Raw genomic sequence first — 19,785 nt, forward strand, 5'->3', positions numbered from 1 at the left:
TTTTACTTTACGTTACGTTACGTACTATATATATATATATATATATATATATATATATATATATATATATATATATATATATATATATATCATTTTCCTTGTATATAGTCTACTAATCTTAGATTAAATCTTCATTCTTGAATTACAATACTAATAAATTTGTTAACTCTTAAGTACGTGTCCACGCAAGTTTTGAATTTCAACCCAATAAACGAAAAGTCTAGCTAGCCTTATAACTTACATTTTGACTCTCACCCATATACTATGACTTGTATCAAACAAAACATACCAAAATATAATGAAACCAATAACACACTATGGAAAATAAATCTAGTTCAGTAACGCTCGATTTACAGAGATGATAAGTTTATATTGGCTAAACTATAATGTAAGTTTGAATATTTTTTTTTTTTTTTTTTTTGACAGCAATGTAAGTTTGATTAAAATGGCAATTTTGATGATAAAAAAATTAATGTGGATTATTTTGAAAAATATGGATGTACGTACATACATTATTGACGTGGAACGTATGCGATTTTTTCTTATACGAAGATTATTTTTTCTCTCAAATTAATAAAATAAATTGAATTTGCATAGGTTTTTCTACTCATACATGCACATTCAAACCAAATTCTGCTAAAATAAGACTAGTCTCTTTTTTGTGTGGGCTGACCATTCTTATATTATTATTTATATATTTATTTTTGCAAACAACCATCTATTGTGTCATTTGCGATGGCTGTTAGTATTAATGTATTATGAGCCTATATTTATATCGTAAGAAGAAAACAAAATCCATTTGTCCTTTATATATACAACTAGTCGGTTGTCCGCGCTACGCGCGAAAGTTTATTATGTTGTTTATGAGTAATTGGTTCGTATTTTATTTCCTACTTATTTTTTTCACTATACCATACTTTACTTTTTTAAAACTTAAATTATGTTTGTATAGAAAAAATATTGAGTTTTAGCTTCATTAGTCGTTGAGAAATTAAGTGTGTATAGTATAAGTCGAAGTGTGGGCGTAAATGGAAGTGCGGTTGTGAATCATTGAGAAACGTGTGCTATTAGGGTTTTTACCAAATATATATCTAGATATTAATATTTTGGGCCCTTTTATATGTTGGCATGAAATTTGAACATGATTTGTGGGTTTCGGGCGGATTGTTGTATTTTTAATTGTTTACATTATCTCTTTATATATTGTCATAATTTATTATTTTTTGTTTTACGTATTCCTTTTTTGGATTTGTCGTACTTTATATCTCGTAATGATCATTTATATACTATTATATATTTTTCTGATTTTATGTTTTATATATTTTATGTTTTTTCATATGGAACAATTTTTAAATTTAACATATTCGTATAATTTACTTTATCTTTAGTTTATTTCATTTAATAATGTTTTATTTTAATTTTCAATTTTATGAAATATAGTGAATTTTTTATTTTGTTTATGAGTTTCACATATGTGTTGTATTGGAACAAATAGTTAAATTCATATTGGAAACTTTTAAAGAAATATTATTTTTATTTTTACCTTTTTATATGTTTATAAAAATACGAATTCATGTTTCGGTCCGACCTATGTCACTTATGTTAGAAAATTATTTGAGACATAAATTAGATAGATTTATATTCTCAAAATTTCTTACTTTTTGTTTTATTCCCGTTGAATCCCATTATATTTAGGTTTACATTGTGTAAATATAATCATATATATATATTATAAACATTCACTAAAAACTATAATCTACTATTTATATATTTGTTAGTATAATCGATAATTAGTAATTTTTTTTAACTCTTAATCAATTATCTTTTTTAGTTTTATAATGTATAATATAAAAAAGACCTTTCATATTCATTTTGGAAAAACTTATTTACATAGGTTTAAATATTAAAATTAAATGATAAAATGGTATAATTAATTTTTAAAATTAAATAACAAAATGAAGTGGATGATGATGTGGCTTAAGGAGAAAAGAGAAAAAGTTAACTTTATATATATAGATTACTCAAGTGCGTAATTGGTTGCCAAAAGAAAAGGAAGTCAAGAGCGTAATAACATATCTAAAACATAATATTTTTTTTCTGGACAAACAAACATAACATAGTATTATATCTAATCCATGCATTAGAGAATCATCCCAATCAGATACTATTTAATACTAATGTTTAGGTATTTACACTTAACATAATTGTAGTTAATTATCATGTGTACCGAGTAAACGAACAACTTTTAGTCTTGACGATCCAGAACGTGGAGAATCTTCAAGTCCGACATAAAAGCACAAAAAAATAAGCTAAGTGCCCAAGTCACAAGTACACTTAATCAACTTGGTCGATGGTCAATTATTCAGTATCAGAATTTTCGTAAGTAAATATTAAACAAGAGTTTCAAAAAATTAATATTCACGCAAATTTATTTTAATACAGTTATTTGGTTGATAACCGAGTCAAGTTGGTTTTATATTTAAAATTACTTAACTATAAAGATGAGTAAAATCCAATAACGATGATGAGCATTGTATATATATAGAAGTATAGATATATATTAGATAGAGTACTTATGTTATGTATACTATACTATAGTCATTACTCATTACAAATAAGATATATGATAAATATGGAAAAGAGGAGGAAGTAACAAAGAAAATGAGGAGTTTGAACTCAAATAGTGGAGAGAAAGTTAGGAATATGGTTCGAGAAAAATATAAAAAAGGGAGAGAGTGAATACAATGTATCAGTTTTTAATTGTTTGGTAGGAATCAACTGTGTCTGCGGATTTTGATACTCTTATAATTACTTCTTCTTGTAGTCTTTGTTACATGCGTATAAGGTCATCATCAATGCAAGGTTCTTGCACTTAAGATTTACACATGAGAGTACCTTATATAAGATCCTTTCATGTGTAAATTTTAAGTGCAAGAACCTTGCATTGATGATGATCTAAGTATATATAATTCATCTTTTTGGTGTGGTCCTAATGAGAGAGTATCTTACATCTACTTGTCAATCAAAAGAGAGAACAAAAAAGGCGATTTACGTAACATATATGTCAAAGATAAACAAACTTGTATCATATGTCTTAAGTATGTTTATTGTTTACCATTTCAAGGCTTTCGCATTTAAATTAGTAAATATGATTAAGTCTTTAATATAACACTTTTTTTGCAAGGCCAATTATACATATTACATATATTATTTCAATTTATCAGCTTTGTCCAAATTTATTTATATTACTAAAATTTCACGCGGGTGTCCTTGTCTGTGTTGTTGCATAAACAAACATATGGAATCTACAGAGCGTTGCTAATAGTACAATTAGCAACACTTCAACAGTACAATTAACATTGGTGGTTGTATTAGAACACATATAGAGCCCTAACCTTTTAAAACTCTCTCTATATATATCTAGAGTGCAAACAAATAATTCCTTTAATTATATATATAGACGAGTTAATTAAGATACTAATTAACAACTCAAAAGTTGATAAGTACATTCTCGTAAAAGTTTGTTTGCAAGTAGCTAGAACATATATGTCATAATTGAAAACGGATCAATTGCATGGTGAAGATGTTTTTTCTTTTAACATATGGATCATCCGATCAAGATTTAATCAAGATATATAGCTAACAACAAAATTTCATCTTTGGAAAACCAAACGTTCAATATTCTCTTGAACTTTTCATATCCGTGAAATTTTCGTAGCACTTGATATAGCACTTGTACTATGAAATATTAAACTATATATACATACATGAATGTGTGACTATTTCTCTTGTTGACCTAATAGGAATGTGTGACTATTTCTCTTGTTGACCTAATAGATAAAATAAAGACGTAGAGAAAGTTTGTATACGTATTTTAAAAAGTTTTAAAGTAGTTGTGACTTGGTTATCAGAGTCTAGATTGAACCCAAGGTTGCTTTAGTTTGGTGTGTTTGGTAGGCACCTTGGATTAAAGCTATATGAGTATAAAGTTAGTAGCATGCTACAGCATTTAATTAGCATATTCTCAAGTGCCATCGAATTCCCAGAGTGAATATAATTTTGATTAACTTGAAAGAACAGGATCATCCATCTACTCTTACAAGTAGTAAAAGAGAGTTGAGAATATCGAACAATAAAGCCTGTAAGAAATTGCCAAGCTTACTTAAAAAAGGATAAAACATTCCCAAATTGTGAAGAAGAAGAAGCATAATAATAAAGCTAAGCATTGTTTACGGGTCACATTCTCACATATCTACAGCTACAGAGACTCGAACACCGAAAATATTACCACAAGTACAGTTTCATTTACAGTATATCGAACGTATCATAATCATTTCATTGTTACTATTATTACTCATCAAACTAAATGATAGGCTTAATTGTTGAAATGATAATGGGCCTTGAGAGATAAAACTTGAGGCCCATATCAAACTCAGTAAAATCATAGAGATATCAGATATACAAGTTAATAAATGTGCATTTCATTGAACTTGTTGAATGTTTGGTTAGAGCTTTCATAAAAAATGAATGGGGCAATCCCGGTGGCTGAAAGACTGATGTCTAGAGGAATCAAAACGGATCTGAGATGTCAAATCTGTGGAGTGGAAGGTGAATCGATTAACCACGTCCTCTTTGGCTGTTCTCTAGCAAGACAGGTTTGGGCCCTTTCTGACATTCCCTCACCAGAAAATGGATTCCATCCTAGTTCCCTTTATCAGAACCTGGATTATGCTCTGAACATTGCAAAGAATGCTGTGGGTGAAGGTAATGTAAGAAGATCTGTCCCTTGGACCCTATGGCTATTATGGAAAAATCGGAACTCTCTAGTTTTTGAAGGAATGACTTTCATGATAAAGGAGATGGTTAGGAAGATTAGGGAGGATACTGATCTTTGGTTTTTAGCCCAACAAGTTGAACAAGAGGAAGTAAGTGGTGTGGTTGCAAAGTCCACAATCTATAAGAATTCTTGGCGACCTCCAGATAAGCCATGGCTCAAATGTAACATTGCCTCCTTGTGGGATAAAGAGAAGAAAAGAGGAGGAGCTGCTTGGGTTCTCAGAAATTCTGAAGGTACAGTTCTTCTCCACAGTAGAAGAAGCTTTAGTTTCATGGACTCAAAAAATGATGCAGAGATTTGCTGTTGGCGTTGGGCGATTGAGAGTATGAGAAGCCTCAAAGTTATAAGAGTCATCTTTGCAGTGGAAGCAAAGGACTTAGTGGATGCGGTTTCTAGACCTCATGCATGGCCAGCCTTCAAGTATCAATCGGAAGTTATTTTAGGTGATCTAACTCAGATTCCTTTTTGGAGATTACTTAAAGAAAATAGAAATGCTAACAAAGGAGCTTTCCTTATTGCTCAAAGTGTGATAAGAGAGGATCGTAGCCAATCATACGTAGCATCAAGCTACCCTTCATGGCTTCATGAGGTGTTCACCGAAGAGATGTACATTACATAAGTGTAATGTTTTTGTTTACTCTCTGTTGATGATTGTTTAGGATCCTTTTCCTCTTTAGGCTTTGTACTTTTGTAAAAACGTTGATGTGTTTTATGAATTATTTAGATGAAAAAAAAAAAAAAAAAAGCTTTCATAAAAAATAAAATAAAAAGAACGTGGCTCAAAGATTCCAATATTACAAATCAAAATGAGACATAAGTATTATAATCAAATATAATGTATCATACATAAAGAACAATTTGTAGTTTGTTCATGACAAACCCAAACTCAGCTACCTCTGCTCGTTCTCCTCCAGCCATACTTCTTCTTTGGCGCAATCTTTGTCCCAATCCTAAGATCTTCTTTTTCATCGCCTGAAGAAACCTTGCTCAAAATCTTTATGTAAAGCTAATCTAAATCCGGAATCATAACACTACGAAAAATATGGGAAGCTCTTGTACACACTGCATCAAAACATGGCGAAAAAAACTCAGTCTCTTTGCAATCAAGCGTATTACCGGCCCCTCTATAATGATTCAAGAAAAGTATAATAGATTCAGTTCCAAGTTGTGGAACAAATAGTGGAATGATTTATCTAATAATACGTTAGGTAAGGAGCAAACTATTCCAAAAAAAAAATCTAAGATTGCTTCAGCGATGGGCCAAGATAGCATTAAAGAAGGAGAGAAAAATGAACGGAAGAGAAGAAACTAAGATATACCTTACAGCAAGTTACACAGATAACGTTGGAGTACACAGCATTGGACTTTTCGCCTTTCATTTGTAAGGAGCAAAAATGATGCTAGAGTTGTGGCCACCAAACCCGAAAGAATTTGACAATGCTGCTTTAATATCCAGTCTTTCCTTCTTAAGACCCACCAGCAGCTTTGTATCCTGATTCAATTTGGTAATGAAGTTGCGGTATTAAATGATCATTCCAGCGATGTCAAACTAAAACTTGTCAACATACCACTGCTTTGTCTGGATTCTCCAGGTTGATATTTGGATGAACCCATCCTGTCTTTATTGCCTGTAGGGATCAAAGGTCGCATAACATTATTGTTTTTTCCACTCAGCTTGTTAATTCATCCTAGGTAATTTAATTGTTTTAGTCAGCATTCCCCTTTTGTTAGAAACACTAATGTATCTAGACTTGAAATCATTACCTGAATGGTTGCAACAGCCTCCACGGCTCCAGAAGCTCCCAGCAAGTGTCCGATCATAGATTTTGTCGAGTTTATTCTTAGCTGTCAAATTGTCAGAGGTCATGTAAGAAAACACAGACATAAGTCTATCTACTAGATAGGAAATGCTGTCTCCTCGGATAAATAAAACAGGTTAACGAGAGAAACAAACACACCTCAGGATTTTGGCCAAAACAGTGAGCAAGGGCTTGGTACTCCTTAAGGTCTCCAGCTGGTGTAGATGTAGCATGAGCATTTATGTAATTTATGTCTTCCTTTGAAATCCCGGCATGAGCTAATGCTTTCTCAATACAGAGAATGACACCAGAACCTGCAGATATTAGAAAATTATTTCAGTACAAAAATAAAGGTTGCAAAAGATTAAAAACCATTGGGAAGTAAAGCCTAGAATCATGCTCTCGAGCAACCAACAATGATATTTTCACATGTAAATCCCTAGATCTTGTTTTTTTTTCATCTTTAGTTAATAATTCTAGTGCTATAACTTTATAGACAAAGAAAAGAAAACAAAAGAAGAAAAATACGGTAGATTAGTGAATACAGTTAGTTAGTACACAGAAGTGATCTACCATCAGGACGTGGTTCGGTTATATGATATGCATCAGAAGTGAAACTACCACCAAGGAACTCCGCGTAGATAGTTGCTCCTCTTTTCTGCAAATGCATAATTTTAGTTAGCCTTAGAATGACTCAATTAAAAACTTTGAAAACATTTCATTCATGACAAGTAAGAAAAGAGTTGTGACCATAAAAATATACAAAGGGGGTAATACAGAGGTAATTAAACTGTTTTTTAAAAAAGATGGCCAAAAAGTATGGTGCAAGAACATAAAACTCTTGAAATGCAAGATTCATATGGGTCACCAGCAATGATAGAAGAGCCTAGTTTTCTGTATGCATATTAGAAATGAGAGACAAACCTTGGCATGCTCAAGTTCTTCTAAAAGCAGAACTCCAGCTCCCTCTCCCATGACGAAACCATCCCGATTCTGTTTAGCAATCAAGATCAGATTTAAAAGAAAAAAAGACGAAAATCCTGAAACAATATCTTTCAGTATTCTACACAAGGATGAGATGCATTGGACATACATGTCCACAAAAATTCTTAAGGGACAAGACAAGGAGAATTAACACCCACAGTTGCTTGTATTAGTTTACAATGGACCATTTAATGCAATCCCTTCAAACATATGCTTTAATCAGAAGGCATGTGGTGAATCACCATGCGGTGCATGCCTATATGGGGTAGGCTAGGTTCCCACATTTGAAGATTGACCATCTTTAGTAATCAAGATATAAATGGAACAGTAAGAGAAAACTCGGGAGACAGTATATAAAAAAGAAGTCACTACGAAAAAAGAGTGGAAAATTACACTATCCCAAGGACGTGAAGCTTTGGTGGGATCATCATTCTTCTCTGAAAGTGCCCGACAGGCAACAAAACCTCCCAACCCTGCATTGGTACACATGATTTTAAGATTTGTGTGGCACAAAGTTGGGGAACAAACGAAAGCATATAATTATAAAGGAAAAAGTGTGCACCTATAGGTATAATAACTGAATCAGAGCCACCACAGAGCATTACATCCTATAAGTTTAAGGGAAAAGAAAGTCAAATGTCAAACACAAGTAGAGTTACCTTAAGTCTACCATACTATCAAATTTCCTCGTTGTTCGAGGATACTTACAGCTTCACCTCTAATAATGTGGTTTGCTGCACTGAGAATACAGAAATTGCCAGTGGCACAAGCAGTTGAAATAGAGTAGTTTGGACCCATCCATCCCTAATGTATCATAACAAAGGTCAATACGTACGTGCAGCCATTGGTATAACAACATAATATCCAAAATTGATCAGACCAGATCTATGGCAAGCATAGCAGAACCCATGTTTGTGGTCGCAAAAGGTACACAGAAAGGATTCATCTTCCTGTAAGAGATTTTCAAAGCTTCAAGGGCATCATAAAAGACCTGTATTCCACAAATACAGTGCCAAATTCAACATATAGAAACAGATTTATAAACAACATTTTCTGAAAACCATGAAGAACAATCTTCAACCAGCAGAGACTCTGAAACAACAACCCTCTCTCCAAAAAAACTATTTTCATCTTTCATTAATGTTCAAAACAAAGAAACAAGGAGGGTACCTTCATGCCTCCCATTGCTGAGCCAATCAAAACACCACATTTGGATTTGTCTAACTCTGCCATTACATCCTCAGTTACCCCACCATCAGCCAAGGCTTTCTTTCCAGCGGTTAGAAGATAGAGCATGAATTTGTCCATCCTTTTCGAGAGTTTTGGAGCAACCAATCCTTCTGTCGAAAATGTTTTAATCTCCCCAGCGATTCTCTTGGTAAAGGCAGTACAAAGAAGATATACAATTAAAGACAAGCCTAGGAAAAAAGAGAGAAAAAAAAGAAAAAAAAAACTAGACAACTTGTAAAAAGAGCTCCAGATAAAAAGCTTACAGTAGGAAATGCAGAACAGTCAAAATTCTCAATTTGGCTAATACCACTGATGCCTTGTAGCAAGTTGTCATAGAAGGTATGTGGGTCATGACCTAATGGTGTTTCAACTCCCATTCCTGTCACAACAACGCGGCGTGACTCCAAAGGAGGCTTCTTGTTAATTATTGCTTCCTTCTCCATCTCTAGAGTGACTTGCCCTGATAAGCCAACAACAACACCAACACTAAACTAGCTTAGCTTCAACACTCTATTCTCACGTATAAGATGAACCCAAGATTGGAAATGGAAACAAATAGACAAGTGATTGAATTTGGTATACCAGAGGTAGATGCTTGATTCAATCTCCTCTGCTTTCGATTGAAGTAAATGTTATTGGATTCGAGGAAGAGGGAAGACAAGGCATTGCTGTTACTGTAACTCACGAGACCGGCGGATCCATGTGAAGAAGAAGAAGAAGAAAAGGCGGAGCATTTCGTAAGCAGTGTCCTCCTCCGGCGGCTAGTCCTACAAGTGTTGTCGGATAGAGCGAGTCGGTCTCCGCCGCTGGACATGCAAGCCGCCGCCACTAGCCAATCGGATAATGGAGATGCGTAACATGAAGACGCACCACCCGCCATGGCCAGCGGAGCGATTAAGGAACACGAGAAAATGTGTGATTGTAAAGGCTGAGATGAGAATCTAGCAAAGGAGAAAGATGGATTCTAGAGGTATGATGAGTCACGGATCTCTCTCTCTCTCTCTCCTCTCTCTCCCTCACACAGTCACTTACTCACAAGTGTTTGGATGCGTTAAATCGTGCGTGGAGGGAGACGACAAGTCGTTTCTGAGAACTACTGAGAAGCCGAGAGAGAGAAAGAGCAACAACAAAAACTAAAAAATGTTATTAGTACCAAAGTAAGATATACTATAAACGAACGACCAGAATAATTTATCCTTTTTTTAATTTTTTTTTTTTTTTCCAATAACATTAACATCATTCAAAAAATGTAAAATTTCTATCAAATTATTAAATTATTTCGTACATTTTTATACGTCTTAGAATAAAATTACGTAGGTATATAAAAACAAATAATCAAATCCAACAAAAAAAAAAAGAAATCCGATATATAGTCTCACCTCGGTTTAATCGAAAGAAGAGACAAGTAAAGTCTATTTTAAATTCAGTATACTGCTGTGCTGTCCACTGATAGGTTAAATAGCAAACGAGCAACTTTTGTTTGCTGTTCACATATGTAGTTCTAAACGAATTCTCATTATAAAACTTATTACAAATGGAAGTATAGGGAATTAAAAAAAACAACATTGTAAGCAGCTGATTGTAAGATCCAATGACGATGAGCTAGTGGTTCCTTGTTTAATTGCATTGGTTAGAAAGGAATAATAAGAGAAACATTCGATCAGTTAAGAGTTGTGTCATGTGTGGTTAGAAACGTAAGTTTAAGTTGATGGACACACACACCGGTCTTGTACTCTTGTTAATGAACTGAGAGTACGTTTGTTTCATATATTACATATGTATGGGCCGCCTGTAAAACCCAATAAAACAAAAAAGTTTCACCTTTCTGCGAAATATATATTGGGCCTAATAAAGCCCATAGAAAGTATCATTATCCGTAGTCACCGTAACTTCCGCGAGTAAGTCTAAAGTAAGCAAACCATGACGTACCAAATTTATCGCATTATTATTGTTTAATCACATTGACATATACATTAGTGACATACATCATTTATAATATTCATTTAATGTGTACATTGTGTTTGTACGTGTATTAAAACCACATTAAAAATGAAATACTACAATACTATATGGTAACATGATTGAACTTTTACTTTTTTGAAGAAATTAAATTTTGCCTTTTCAGTTTCTTTTGCTCCAATACTACTTCCTTTCCAATTTAAAGTTTCTCTTTTTAGTTTTTATAATATAAAATTTCTTAAATCGGGTTAGCTCTTAATATATATACGTCACTTTTCTATATAAAATACTAAAATAGAACCACGCCTCACCAACTTTTTTCCTAATGGTTTCTTCAACTTTCTTTTACCTTTTGATAATCGAATATGTAATAAAATCATATTTCTTATTTTATCTTTCCATATATTATTTTCCTTTTCCTAGTTTTTTTTGCAGAATTATTTGGCAATCGATAAATTTACGAATCAGGAACCAAAGAAAAAAGAGTTAGATAAATTTCGATGATTAGAACTGAGGTAGGCAAGACTTTTTGATTCACTGGTCTTTTCACTGAAGCATTTTATATAACATATTTGATAAATAAACTACAAAACGTTTTGTATGCAAAAAATTTAGTTTAAGTATTTAGAACTGTAGAACCTGAACATCTGGATAAATAATGCGTTACGACTTTGTAGCTGATGATGATGTGTATGGTTTATTAAGGCTTTCAAGCAATAACTAAATATTAAATATCTAGATATTTGCATAAAAATGGAAAAATTGATATAAAACAGAAATTTGACTTTTATATTGCGTTTTATTACTTATCTTTTCCATCTCTAATTTTGATTCCGGACCAGCGTTGGAAACGTTTTGTTTAATTTCCTGCAATAAGAAGACGACGAGCTCAACGACCAAAACTTCCGACGCGGAGACTTTTTTTTTTTTAATTAGTATCCTCCTCTCTGCGTTTTCGTGTTCCAAAATCCTCGATTCAAAAACTTCGTCTTCTTTCTTATTCGTGATCCTGATGAAATAAAAATACGATTTTTAATTTATTTATTTTTGGTTTGTGAGGAGAGAGTGCACCAAATAATTTGACTTTGAAATTAGCGTAGGATTCAAGCACATTCTGGGTTTTATTCGTGTAGTGGTAGACATTGATTTTGTCAAAGTTACGTTCTTCTCTCCTCTATATCATTTTTATATATAAAAAAGTTGAAATTCCTCTTTTTTTTTTTCTTTTTTTTTCTTCCTTTTCTCTTTAGTCTTTTCTTTTCTTCTACCCCATGTTGTAGATTCTTAGATTCTCCCCCAATTTTTGAAGAAAGGAGAAGTAAAGAGTCCATTTTTGGGATTCCTTTGCTGTTGCAGTTTCTTTGATTAGATCATTTCGTATACCACTAACTAGAAGCGGAGAGTCCTCAAATTTTGGTTATTTTTTTTTGAGGGTCGGTTTCTTATCTGATCCAGGTTTTTCTCAAGGTAAGAAGCAATGATTCAGACGATCTTTGTAGCTGTAATTACTTGTTAATTCCATGTTTCGATTCTGATTTCGTGGGTTTTTGTATTTCAAATTCGTTTGGAGCTTTCATAGTTGCAGGTTTTAGGGTTTTAATCATTGCTGGTAGATTCATAATATTGTTGTTCTGTGGCTTTTGATGTTTGGATATTAACTTAATGAAGCAACTTTGTTTTGGGTTTTAGTTTTGCTGAATCAGAGATTCTACTATTTTGCAGGTGAAAAGAACTTGGCTGCATTGCCTATGAGCAGATAGCTGTTAAGCAAAGAATGGGCTGGTTTAACAAGATCTTCAAAGGCTCTAACCAAAGGCTCCGGGTGGGGAATGACCACTATTATGGGAATTATCCGAATGCTTCACATGATGAGCCTAGTGCAGATACGGATGCTGATCATGATGAATCTCATACACAGGAACCATCCACATCTGAGGTTAGTATCATTATTGTTTACTTGTGTTTTAAAAATTTTGTTGGCTTGGAGATCTTGAAGTAGTGGAAAAACACACATTTGAATGGTTTATCGGTTTGTACTGTTATTTCAGCTTTTCTGCTTTTTCTTTACTAGGATACATCGAATGACCAGGAAAATGAAGACATAGACCGTGCAATTGCATTGTCTCTTTTAGAAGAAAATCAAGAACAAACTAGTGTGACAGGTGAGTCCATTTTCCGGGGATTGTGCAGCCAAACGAAAATCTGAAGACATAACTTTTGTTATCTGATTCGGTTTGCTAAAATTCTCAAAGAAAAAATGGGCACAGGGAAATACTCGACGGTGGATGAAGATGAGCAACTTGCCATAGCCTTACAAGAAAGTATGGTAGTTGGGAATTCACCGCGTTACAAAAATGGAAGTACATTTGATAATGGGAATGCATATGGGACTGGAGATTTATTTGGGAATGGACATATGTATGGAGGAGGAAACGTATATGCAAATGGAGATATTTATTATCCAAGACCTGTTACTTTTCAAATGGATTTCAGGTACTACGATAGCCAAACATCGTAAGCTGGCTTAATTTGGCCGATGTATTAGTTTCTGTCCAGCCAAATAACTTATCAACAACTTGTCTGCATAGGATTTGTGCTGGCTGTAACATGGAGATTGGCCATGGAAGATTTCTTAATTGCCTTAATGCACTATGGCATCCAGAGTGTTTTCGATGTTATGGCTGCAGTCAGCCAATTTCTGAGTACGAGGTAAAACCAAGCCCTTCCAAAATTCTCTTCATTTGTTTTCCTGTTTTACTTAACCTTCAGATTCTATTTGTAACATGTTTCCCTTTTTTTCTGTTAGTTTTCAACATCAGGGAACTACCCTTTTCACAAGGGTTGTTACAGGGAGAGATATCATCCAAAATGTGATGTCTGCAGCCACTTTGTATGTTATCTCTTGCCTTTTCTATTATAGTCCATATATATATTGTGCTTTTTTCCTGGATCTTGCACTTATCATCTGTTGCTTACTTTTTTCCGATTGTAAAATTTTTGAACAGATTCCAACAAATCCTGCTGGTCTTATTGAATATAGGGCACATCCATTTTGGGTTCAAAAGTATTGCCCTTCTCACGAACACGATGCCACCCCAAGATGTTGCAGTTGTGAAAGAATGGAGGTGGATTCTCTTCTCCCCTAAAATGTCCCATATATACATCTTCTACTCAAAGTCAAAACATTTTGTGGCTGGAAATTGACAACTTAGCTTTATTTTGTAGCCACGGAATACGAGATATGTTGAACTTAATGATGGACGGAAACTTTGCCTCGAGTGTTTGGACTCAGCGGTCATGGACACCATTCAATGCCAACCTCTGTACTTGCAAATACAAGAATTCTACGAAGGACTTAACATGAAGGTAGAGCAAGAAGTTCCACTCCTCTTGGTTGAGAGGCAAGCACTTAATGAAGCCAGAGAAGGTGAAAAGAATGTGAGTAAAGAAAACACTTCTCCAGTCTAAGCTATTGTAGTTATCATCGGCATCTGCTTTTTCTATAGTATTTGACTTTTTTAATGTGTTTCTTAGGGTCACTATCACATGCCAGAAACAAGAGGACTCTGCCTTTCGGAAGAACAAACTGTTAGCACTGTAAGAAAGCGATCAAAGCATGGGACGGGAAATTGGGCTGGGAATATGATTACGGAGCCTTACAAGTTAACTCGGCAATGCGAAGTTACTGCCATTCTCATCTTATTCGGGCTCCCTAGGTAAGAGACTCTTTTTGGTTCCACTGAATAGATCTTATGTCACGGTCCATACATTAACAGTTTTACTGAATTTTGTTCAGGTTACTCACTGGCTCGATTTTAGCTCACGAAATGATGCATGCATGGATGCGGCTTAAAGGTGAGTCTCGTACTCCAACTTCTTAGTTTACTGCTTCTTTCTCTTGTTTCGCATTGCTGAATTTTGTGTTTGCACAACTACATTTGTGGTCTTAAAAAGGATTCCGAACGCTGAGCCAAGATGTTGAAGAAGGTATATGTCAAGTGATGGCTCATAAGTGGTTAGAAGCTGAGTTAGCTGCTGGTTCAAGTAACAGCAATGCTGCATCATCATCCTCATCTTCTTCTTCTCGAGGAGTGAAGAAAGGACCGAGATCACAGTACGAAAGGAAGCTGGGTGAGTTTTTCAAGCACCAGATAGAGTCTGATGCTTCTCCGGTTTATGGAGACGGTTTCAGGGCTGGACGGTTAGCGGTTCAGAAGTACGGCTTGCGAAAAACACTTGAGCATATACAGATGACCGGTAGATTCCCGGTTTAAGAACCCAAAATGGACAAAGTCTTTGCTTGTGATTGGGTTTTTATTGATAGGATCCTTGGTAGATTATTGTTATATGCTCTTATTCTTTTGGTGGAAAAATGAACTCTCAACCATATTCTTATGTAATCGATGATTCTTTTGTATTTCATCCATCAGAATCAAATTCAGGGTTTTCTTTGTAACTATGCTCTCAAATTCATAATAACCGAACCAAACAAAACCCGAACCAATTTCCTACAAAACATATTGAATCGAAACCAGATAAACCGAACCAAAAACCAATTTAAAGGTTTCTGCTTTACACTCTCACTCTCGGTCGCCGATGTACCGTCGTCAATCGTCGACAAACTGTACACTAATAGGCTAAACCTTAGAGACACATTCCAAAGAGCGGAACTTTGAGGTCCCAAGTTTAATGGGCTCCAAGGTTAGTCAACCGATAACGAATTTTTCCTAATGCTCCGAAGGTCTCCGGCACGCGTTGTTGCCTTTCAGTTGCTTCCACTTATCTATACTCGTAGATTCTCTGAAGCCTCGAGAAACTTTCGCCGCGAGCTTCGAGGAGGAAACGGGCCACTTCGACCCGAATTGCTCGAGCGGGTCTCGCGCCTGCTCGTGCTTGGCAGGTACGATGCTTTACATGATCTCTCTGTCGATTTCTCAGATAAATTTCTCAACTCCCTCCTCCGTAGATTAAGGCTTAACCCAGAGGCATGTCTCGAGCTTTTCAATTTGGCTTCAAAACAGCAAAAGTTCCGGCCTGATTACAAGGCTTATTGTAAAATGGTTCACATATTGTCCAGAGCTAGACTGTACGATCAGACGAAATCGTATATATGTGAATTGGTGGCTCTGAATCACTCGGGCTTCGTTGTCTGGGCCGAGCTCGTTCGAGTTTTCAAGGAGTTTTCGTTCTCTCCTACAGTCTTTGACATGATACTGAAAGTTTATGCAGAGAAGGGTATGACTAAGAACGCGTTACATGTGTTTGACAACATGGGAAGCTATGGACGAGTCCCTAGTTTGCTGTCTTGTAATAGCCTGCTGAGCAATTTGGTCAAGAAAGGGGAAAATTTTGTGGCTCTACACGTTTATGATCAGATGATTAGATTTGGGGTTTCTCCGGATGTGTTTACTTGCAGTATTGTTGTTAATGCTTACTGTAGAAGTAGGAAAGTGAATAAAGCCATGGAATTTGCAAAACAAATGGAGATTTCACTGGGTTTGGAGCTGAATGTGGTTACTTACAATAGTTTGATGAATGGGTATGCTATGATCGGAGATGTTGAGGGAGTGACAAGAGTGTTACGGTTGATGACTGAGAGAGGGGTTTCTAGAAACGTTGTCACGTATACTTTGTTGATTAAGTGTTATTGTAAAAAGGGTTTGATGGAAGAAGCAGAACAGGTGTTTGAATTGGTTAAGGAGAATAAACTTGTTGCGGATCAGCATATGTACGGTGTGTTGATAGATGGATATTGTCGCAGTGGTAAAATACTTGAGGCTGTTAGGGTTCATGATGATATGATGGAGATGGGAGTAAGAACAAATACAACCATTTGTAACTCCTTGATCAATGGGTATTGCAAATCTGGTCAATTAGTTGAAGCGGAACAAATATTTACGCGGATGAACAACTGGAGCTTGAAGCCAGATCATCATACGTACAATACCCTTGTGGACGGATATTGCAGGACTGGTCATGTTGACGAGGCTTTAAAGCTTTGTGATCGAATGTGCGAAAAAGAAGTTGTACCAACAGTTATGACTTACAATATTCTTCTTAAAGGTTATAGTCGGGTTGGTGCTTTTCATGATGTTCTGAGCCTTTGGAAGATGATGCTAAAAAGAGGTGTACTCGTTGATGAGATTAGTTGTAGCACTCTACTCGAAGCATTGTTCAAGCTTGGCGATTTTGATGAAGCTATGAAGCTGTGGGAGAATGTCTTAGCAAGGGGTCTATTGACAGATACGGTAACCTTAAACGTAATGATCAATGGACTATGTAAAATGGAGAAGATCAATGAAGCCAAAGAGATTCTAGATAATGAGAATATTTTCAGATGTAAGCCAGATGTGCAAACATATCAAGCGTTGAGCCATGGGTATTATAAAGTTGGAAACTTGAAAGAAGCTTTTGGGGTTAAAGATTCTATGGAAAGGAAAGGAATCTTCCCCACCATAGAAATGTATAACACTCTGATATCTGGTGCTTTCAAGTATAGACACTTGAATAAAGTAGCAGATCTTGTGATTGAGCTACGTGCCAGAGGATTAACTCCTACTGTTGCTACATATGGGGTTCTTATCACTGGCTGGTGCAATATTGGAGTGATGGATAAAGCCTACACTACGTGCTTCGAGATGATAGAGAAAGGAATTGCCTTAAATGTAAATATTTGCAGCAAGATTGCAAACAGTTTGTTTCGGCTTGATAAGATCGACGAGGCTTGTTTGCTATTGCAGAAGATTGTGGATTTTGATCTGCTTCTTCCCGGTTACCAGAGCTTGAAACAGTTTCTTGAGCCCAATGCTATTACATGTCTTAAAACACAAAAACTCGCCGATTCTCTCGAGGATAGTACTCCTAAGAAGCTCTTAGTTCCCAATAATATAGTTTACAATGTTGCTCTCTCGGGCCTCTGTAAAGCTGGTAAACTCAAGGATGCTCGAAAACTCTTCTCAGATTTACTATCGAGTAGTGGGTTTATTCCAGACGTATACACGTATACGATACTAATTCATGTATGTGCTAGTGATGGTGATATAAATGAAGCCTTTAACCTGAGGGATGAGATGTTTCTAAAAGGTATTATTCCGAACATTGTTACATACAATGCTTTGATAAAAGGCTTGTGCAAGTCGGGGAATGTAGATCGTGCTCGGAGGCTTTTACGTAAGCTTCCACAGAAGGGGATAACTCCTAATGCTATTACCTATAACACATTGATTGATGGACTGATTAAAAGTGGTGATGTTGCTGAAGCTATGCGTTTAAAAGAAAAAATGATTGAGAAAGGCTTGATTAGAAGATCCTCTAAACAAGAGGATGTTGAAACATCAAAAGAGGCTTTTGATCCGGTAATCAAATCAGGGATTGCAGGAGTGATGGAAAGGAATTCGTATGAGCTTTATGATGTTAGGATAGTTTCTGAAGCAGTAATATGATGACGAATAAAAAATACTTAACTCTTCTAAAACTCTTCGAAACATCACTTCAGAGTCAATGATGTTGCTATGAGTGATGGGTAACAGGAATGGAGGCTTCTAAGAATCTCCACCATTGATGTGAAAATGATTGTATTATACTTTCAGGAAAACAGTGTATTGTCTCAAGATCGTTTGAACCTTCTGCCAAAAACCCCATCATTTGGATATAAATATATCAGCCTTTTTCTTCTGATCCTTGAGGTTTTAAGAGATAAGACATCATATTCATGGAGCCTGATGTTTCGAGCGGTCTAAGGTACGCAGGAGTTACACTTGTTCAAGAATCTTTTAGTTGAATCATGTTCTTTACTTTGACAAGCTTTAGTTTTAAGGATATGAAACAAAAACCGAGAATGTTTATTGTCTTTTTCAGTTTTAAGATAGAGAGGCCAAAAGATCGATATCAGTCACACTGGTGGTCTTTGATAAGCTGATCAACTGATCAGACCAGTAAAGCTCTCCACTTCATGGTTCATCTTGTTTCTTCCAAGCCAGATAAGACCCTGTGATCATATATCTATGTACCAATCATATAATGCTCAATGTAATAAATGCGATTGATGAATAAGTAAGTTTGCTTCAGATCAACTCAAAACTAGTGATTAAATTGACGAGCCACCTCTCTTGCTTTATTAGAACGTGAACAACTTACAAAACCTACCTATGTACCAACCTTTGATTGTGCTTTTTTATCTGCCGAGAACCGGAGAGCTTTATTCCGGTCCGGTTTGATTTGATTTTGTAGTCTATGGGACACGGTGGGGGCATAGTGAATAGACTCTCAATACCATTGGCACATGTTTTGCGCAGAAAGCTCTGAAGTCACTCCACTCATCAGTCAGCTTGATATTTATCATCCAAACCAGAAAGTATTGCAACTAAACTTATCAAAGCTAGCAAGTAGTATATTATTACTTTTGAGTGTAAAAAGGTTTGTTAAATAGTAACTCATTTCTAGTAAAAAGGAGCTGAAAGATAAAGAGAGGGGAAAAGAAAATGTACAGTAAAAATATTTCAAACAAAAGGTAAAGAGAGAAAAAAAAAAAAAAAAACACAGAAGAAGAAGATGAAAGGTGGGTGGACTCAAAGGTCAAAGTGTACATTAATGTATGATGGGACTTTGCTCGTGCTTTTTCTCTCGCTCAGACCACCGACACTCTGTCTTCAATTATTTCCTAAAACTTAACAACTATTATTTTTAATTTCCCTAGACTTTCTCTTGTGTTAATAAACTAGAGATCAGCATTATGGATTTATGGATCTACTACTTATATAACATATACGAGCACAAGCATGAGGACGTCGCGGGTGAGTGACTACAATTTCTTGGTTTACTTTGCTTTTCCTTCCGCTAAGCATATGTGTTCTCCAAAACGTTACGATTCATTTTCAACAAGTGCACATGTCTTTTTCTCAAGATATTTTACGTTACTACCATTTGCTACCTTGCTAGTATCCCACTATCCTAATTCCTATCCATAGTACTCTCTTG

General features: G+C 35.3%; 4 protein-coding genes across 7 annotated transcripts; 3 read left to right on the forward strand and 1 right to left on the reverse strand.

The window, feature by feature from the left end:
- The first annotated feature begins 4,523 nt into the window (after positions 1 to 4,523).
- On the forward strand, positions 4,524 to 5,456 carry LOC111828569. Its single transcript, XM_023776830.1, has one exon. It carries the CDS (start codon positions 4,524 to 4,526, stop codon positions 5,454 to 5,456), a length of 933 nt encoding a protein of 310 aa, XP_023632598.1.
- Positions 5,457 to 5,569: 113 nt separating this feature from the next.
- On the reverse strand, positions 5,570 to 9,942 carry LOC17899942 (3-oxoacyl-[acyl-carrier-protein] synthase II, chloroplastic). 2 transcript variants are annotated; one of them, XM_023790114.1, is made up of 14 exons: positions 9,433 to 9,942; positions 9,114 to 9,310; positions 8,791 to 8,994; positions 8,501 to 8,611; positions 8,329 to 8,424; positions 8,183 to 8,228; positions 8,014 to 8,093; positions 7,561 to 7,629; positions 7,210 to 7,294; positions 6,796 to 6,950; positions 6,602 to 6,682; positions 6,406 to 6,465; positions 6,162 to 6,329; positions 5,570 to 5,809 (listed from the first exon to the last, which is right to left on the reverse strand). In XM_023790114.1, the coding sequence occupies exons 1-13, from the start codon at positions 9,728 to 9,730 to the stop codon at positions 6,213 to 6,215; spliced, it is 1,599 nt and encodes a 532-aa protein (XP_023645882.1). In that variant the 5' UTR covers positions 9,731 to 9,942; the 3' UTR covers positions 5,570 to 5,809; positions 6,162 to 6,212. The 2 variants fall into 2 exon arrangements, with proteins under 2 accessions (XP_023645882.1, XP_006307215.1); XM_006307153.2 differs by having other exon boundaries at positions 5,570 to 5,899; positions 6,157 to 6,329; positions 9,433 to 9,941.
- Positions 9,943 to 11,624: 1,682 nt separating this feature from the next.
- Positions 11,625 to 15,265, forward strand: LOC17899929 (protein DA1). Of its 2 annotated transcripts, none has more exons than XM_023790136.1 (11): positions 11,625 to 12,276; positions 12,532 to 12,745; positions 12,881 to 12,971; positions 13,062 to 13,302; positions 13,398 to 13,518; positions 13,616 to 13,699; positions 13,815 to 13,934; positions 14,035 to 14,247; positions 14,344 to 14,525; positions 14,606 to 14,664; positions 14,764 to 15,265. In XM_023790136.1, the coding sequence occupies exons 2-11, from the start codon at positions 12,584 to 12,586 to the stop codon at positions 15,081 to 15,083; spliced, it is 1,593 nt and encodes a 530-aa protein (XP_023645904.1). In that variant the 5' UTR covers positions 11,625 to 12,276; positions 12,532 to 12,583; the 3' UTR covers positions 15,084 to 15,265. The 2 variants fall into 2 exon arrangements, with proteins under 2 accessions (XP_023645904.1, XP_006307234.1); XM_006307172.2 differs by having other exon boundaries at positions 13,077 to 13,302.
- Positions 15,266 to 15,442: 177 nt separating this feature from the next.
- Positions 15,443 to 18,925, forward strand: LOC17898840 (putative pentatricopeptide repeat-containing protein At1g19290). 2 transcript variants are annotated; one of them, XM_023776879.1, is made up of 3 exons: positions 15,443 to 15,709; positions 15,776 to 18,549; positions 18,667 to 18,925. In XM_023776879.1, the coding sequence occupies exons 1-2, from the start codon at positions 15,540 to 15,542 to the stop codon at positions 18,249 to 18,251; spliced, it is 2,646 nt and encodes an 881-aa protein (XP_023632647.1). In that variant the 5' UTR covers positions 15,443 to 15,539; the 3' UTR covers positions 18,252 to 18,549; positions 18,667 to 18,925. The 2 variants fall into 2 exon arrangements, with proteins under 2 accessions (XP_023632647.1, XP_006306730.1); XM_006306668.2 differs by having other exon boundaries at positions 15,443 to 18,549.
- Positions 18,926 to 19,785: the final 860 nt, after the last annotated feature.

Source organism: Capsella rubella, unplaced genomic scaffold (genome assembly GCF_000375325.1).
Source record: "Capsella rubella cultivar Monte Gargano unplaced genomic scaffold, Caprub1_0 scaffold_1, whole genome shotgun sequence".
NCBI lineage: Eukaryota > Viridiplantae > Streptophyta > Magnoliopsida > Brassicales > Brassicaceae > Capsella > Capsella rubella.

Bases quoted from the DNA above. Each gene is read 5' to 3' on its own strand.
- LOC111828569 (XM_023776830.1), top strand. From the start codon at position 4,524: ATGAATGGGGCAATCCCGGTGGCTGAAAGACTGATGTCTAGAGGAATC.
- LOC17899942 (XM_023790114.1), bottom strand. From the start codon at position 9,730: ATGGCGGGTGGTGCGTCTTCATGTTACGCATCTCCATTATCCGATTGG. The intron at 9,311-9,432 runs GTATACCAAATT...TTGGCTTATCAG, and splicing joins GAATCAAGCATCTACCTCTG to GGCAAGTCACTCTAGAGATG. The intron at 6,466-6,601 runs GTAATGATTTCA...TGATCCCTACAG, and splicing joins AGGCTGTTGCAACCATTCAG to GCAATAAAGACAGGATGGGT.
- LOC17899929 (XM_023790136.1), top strand. From the start codon at position 12,584: ATGGGCTGGTTTAACAAGATCTTCAAAGGCTCTAACCAAAGGCTCCGG. The intron at 12,746-12,880 runs GTTAGTATCATT...TTTCTTTACTAG, and splicing joins AGGAACCATCCACATCTGAG to GATACATCGAATGACCAGGA. The intron at 13,935-14,034 runs GTGGATTCTCTT...TTTATTTTGTAG, and splicing joins GCAGTTGTGAAAGAATGGAG to CCACGGAATACGAGATATGT.
- LOC17898840 (XM_006306668.2), top strand. From the start codon at position 15,540: ATGCTCCGAAGGTCTCCGGCACGCGTTGTTGCCTTTCAGTTGCTTCCA.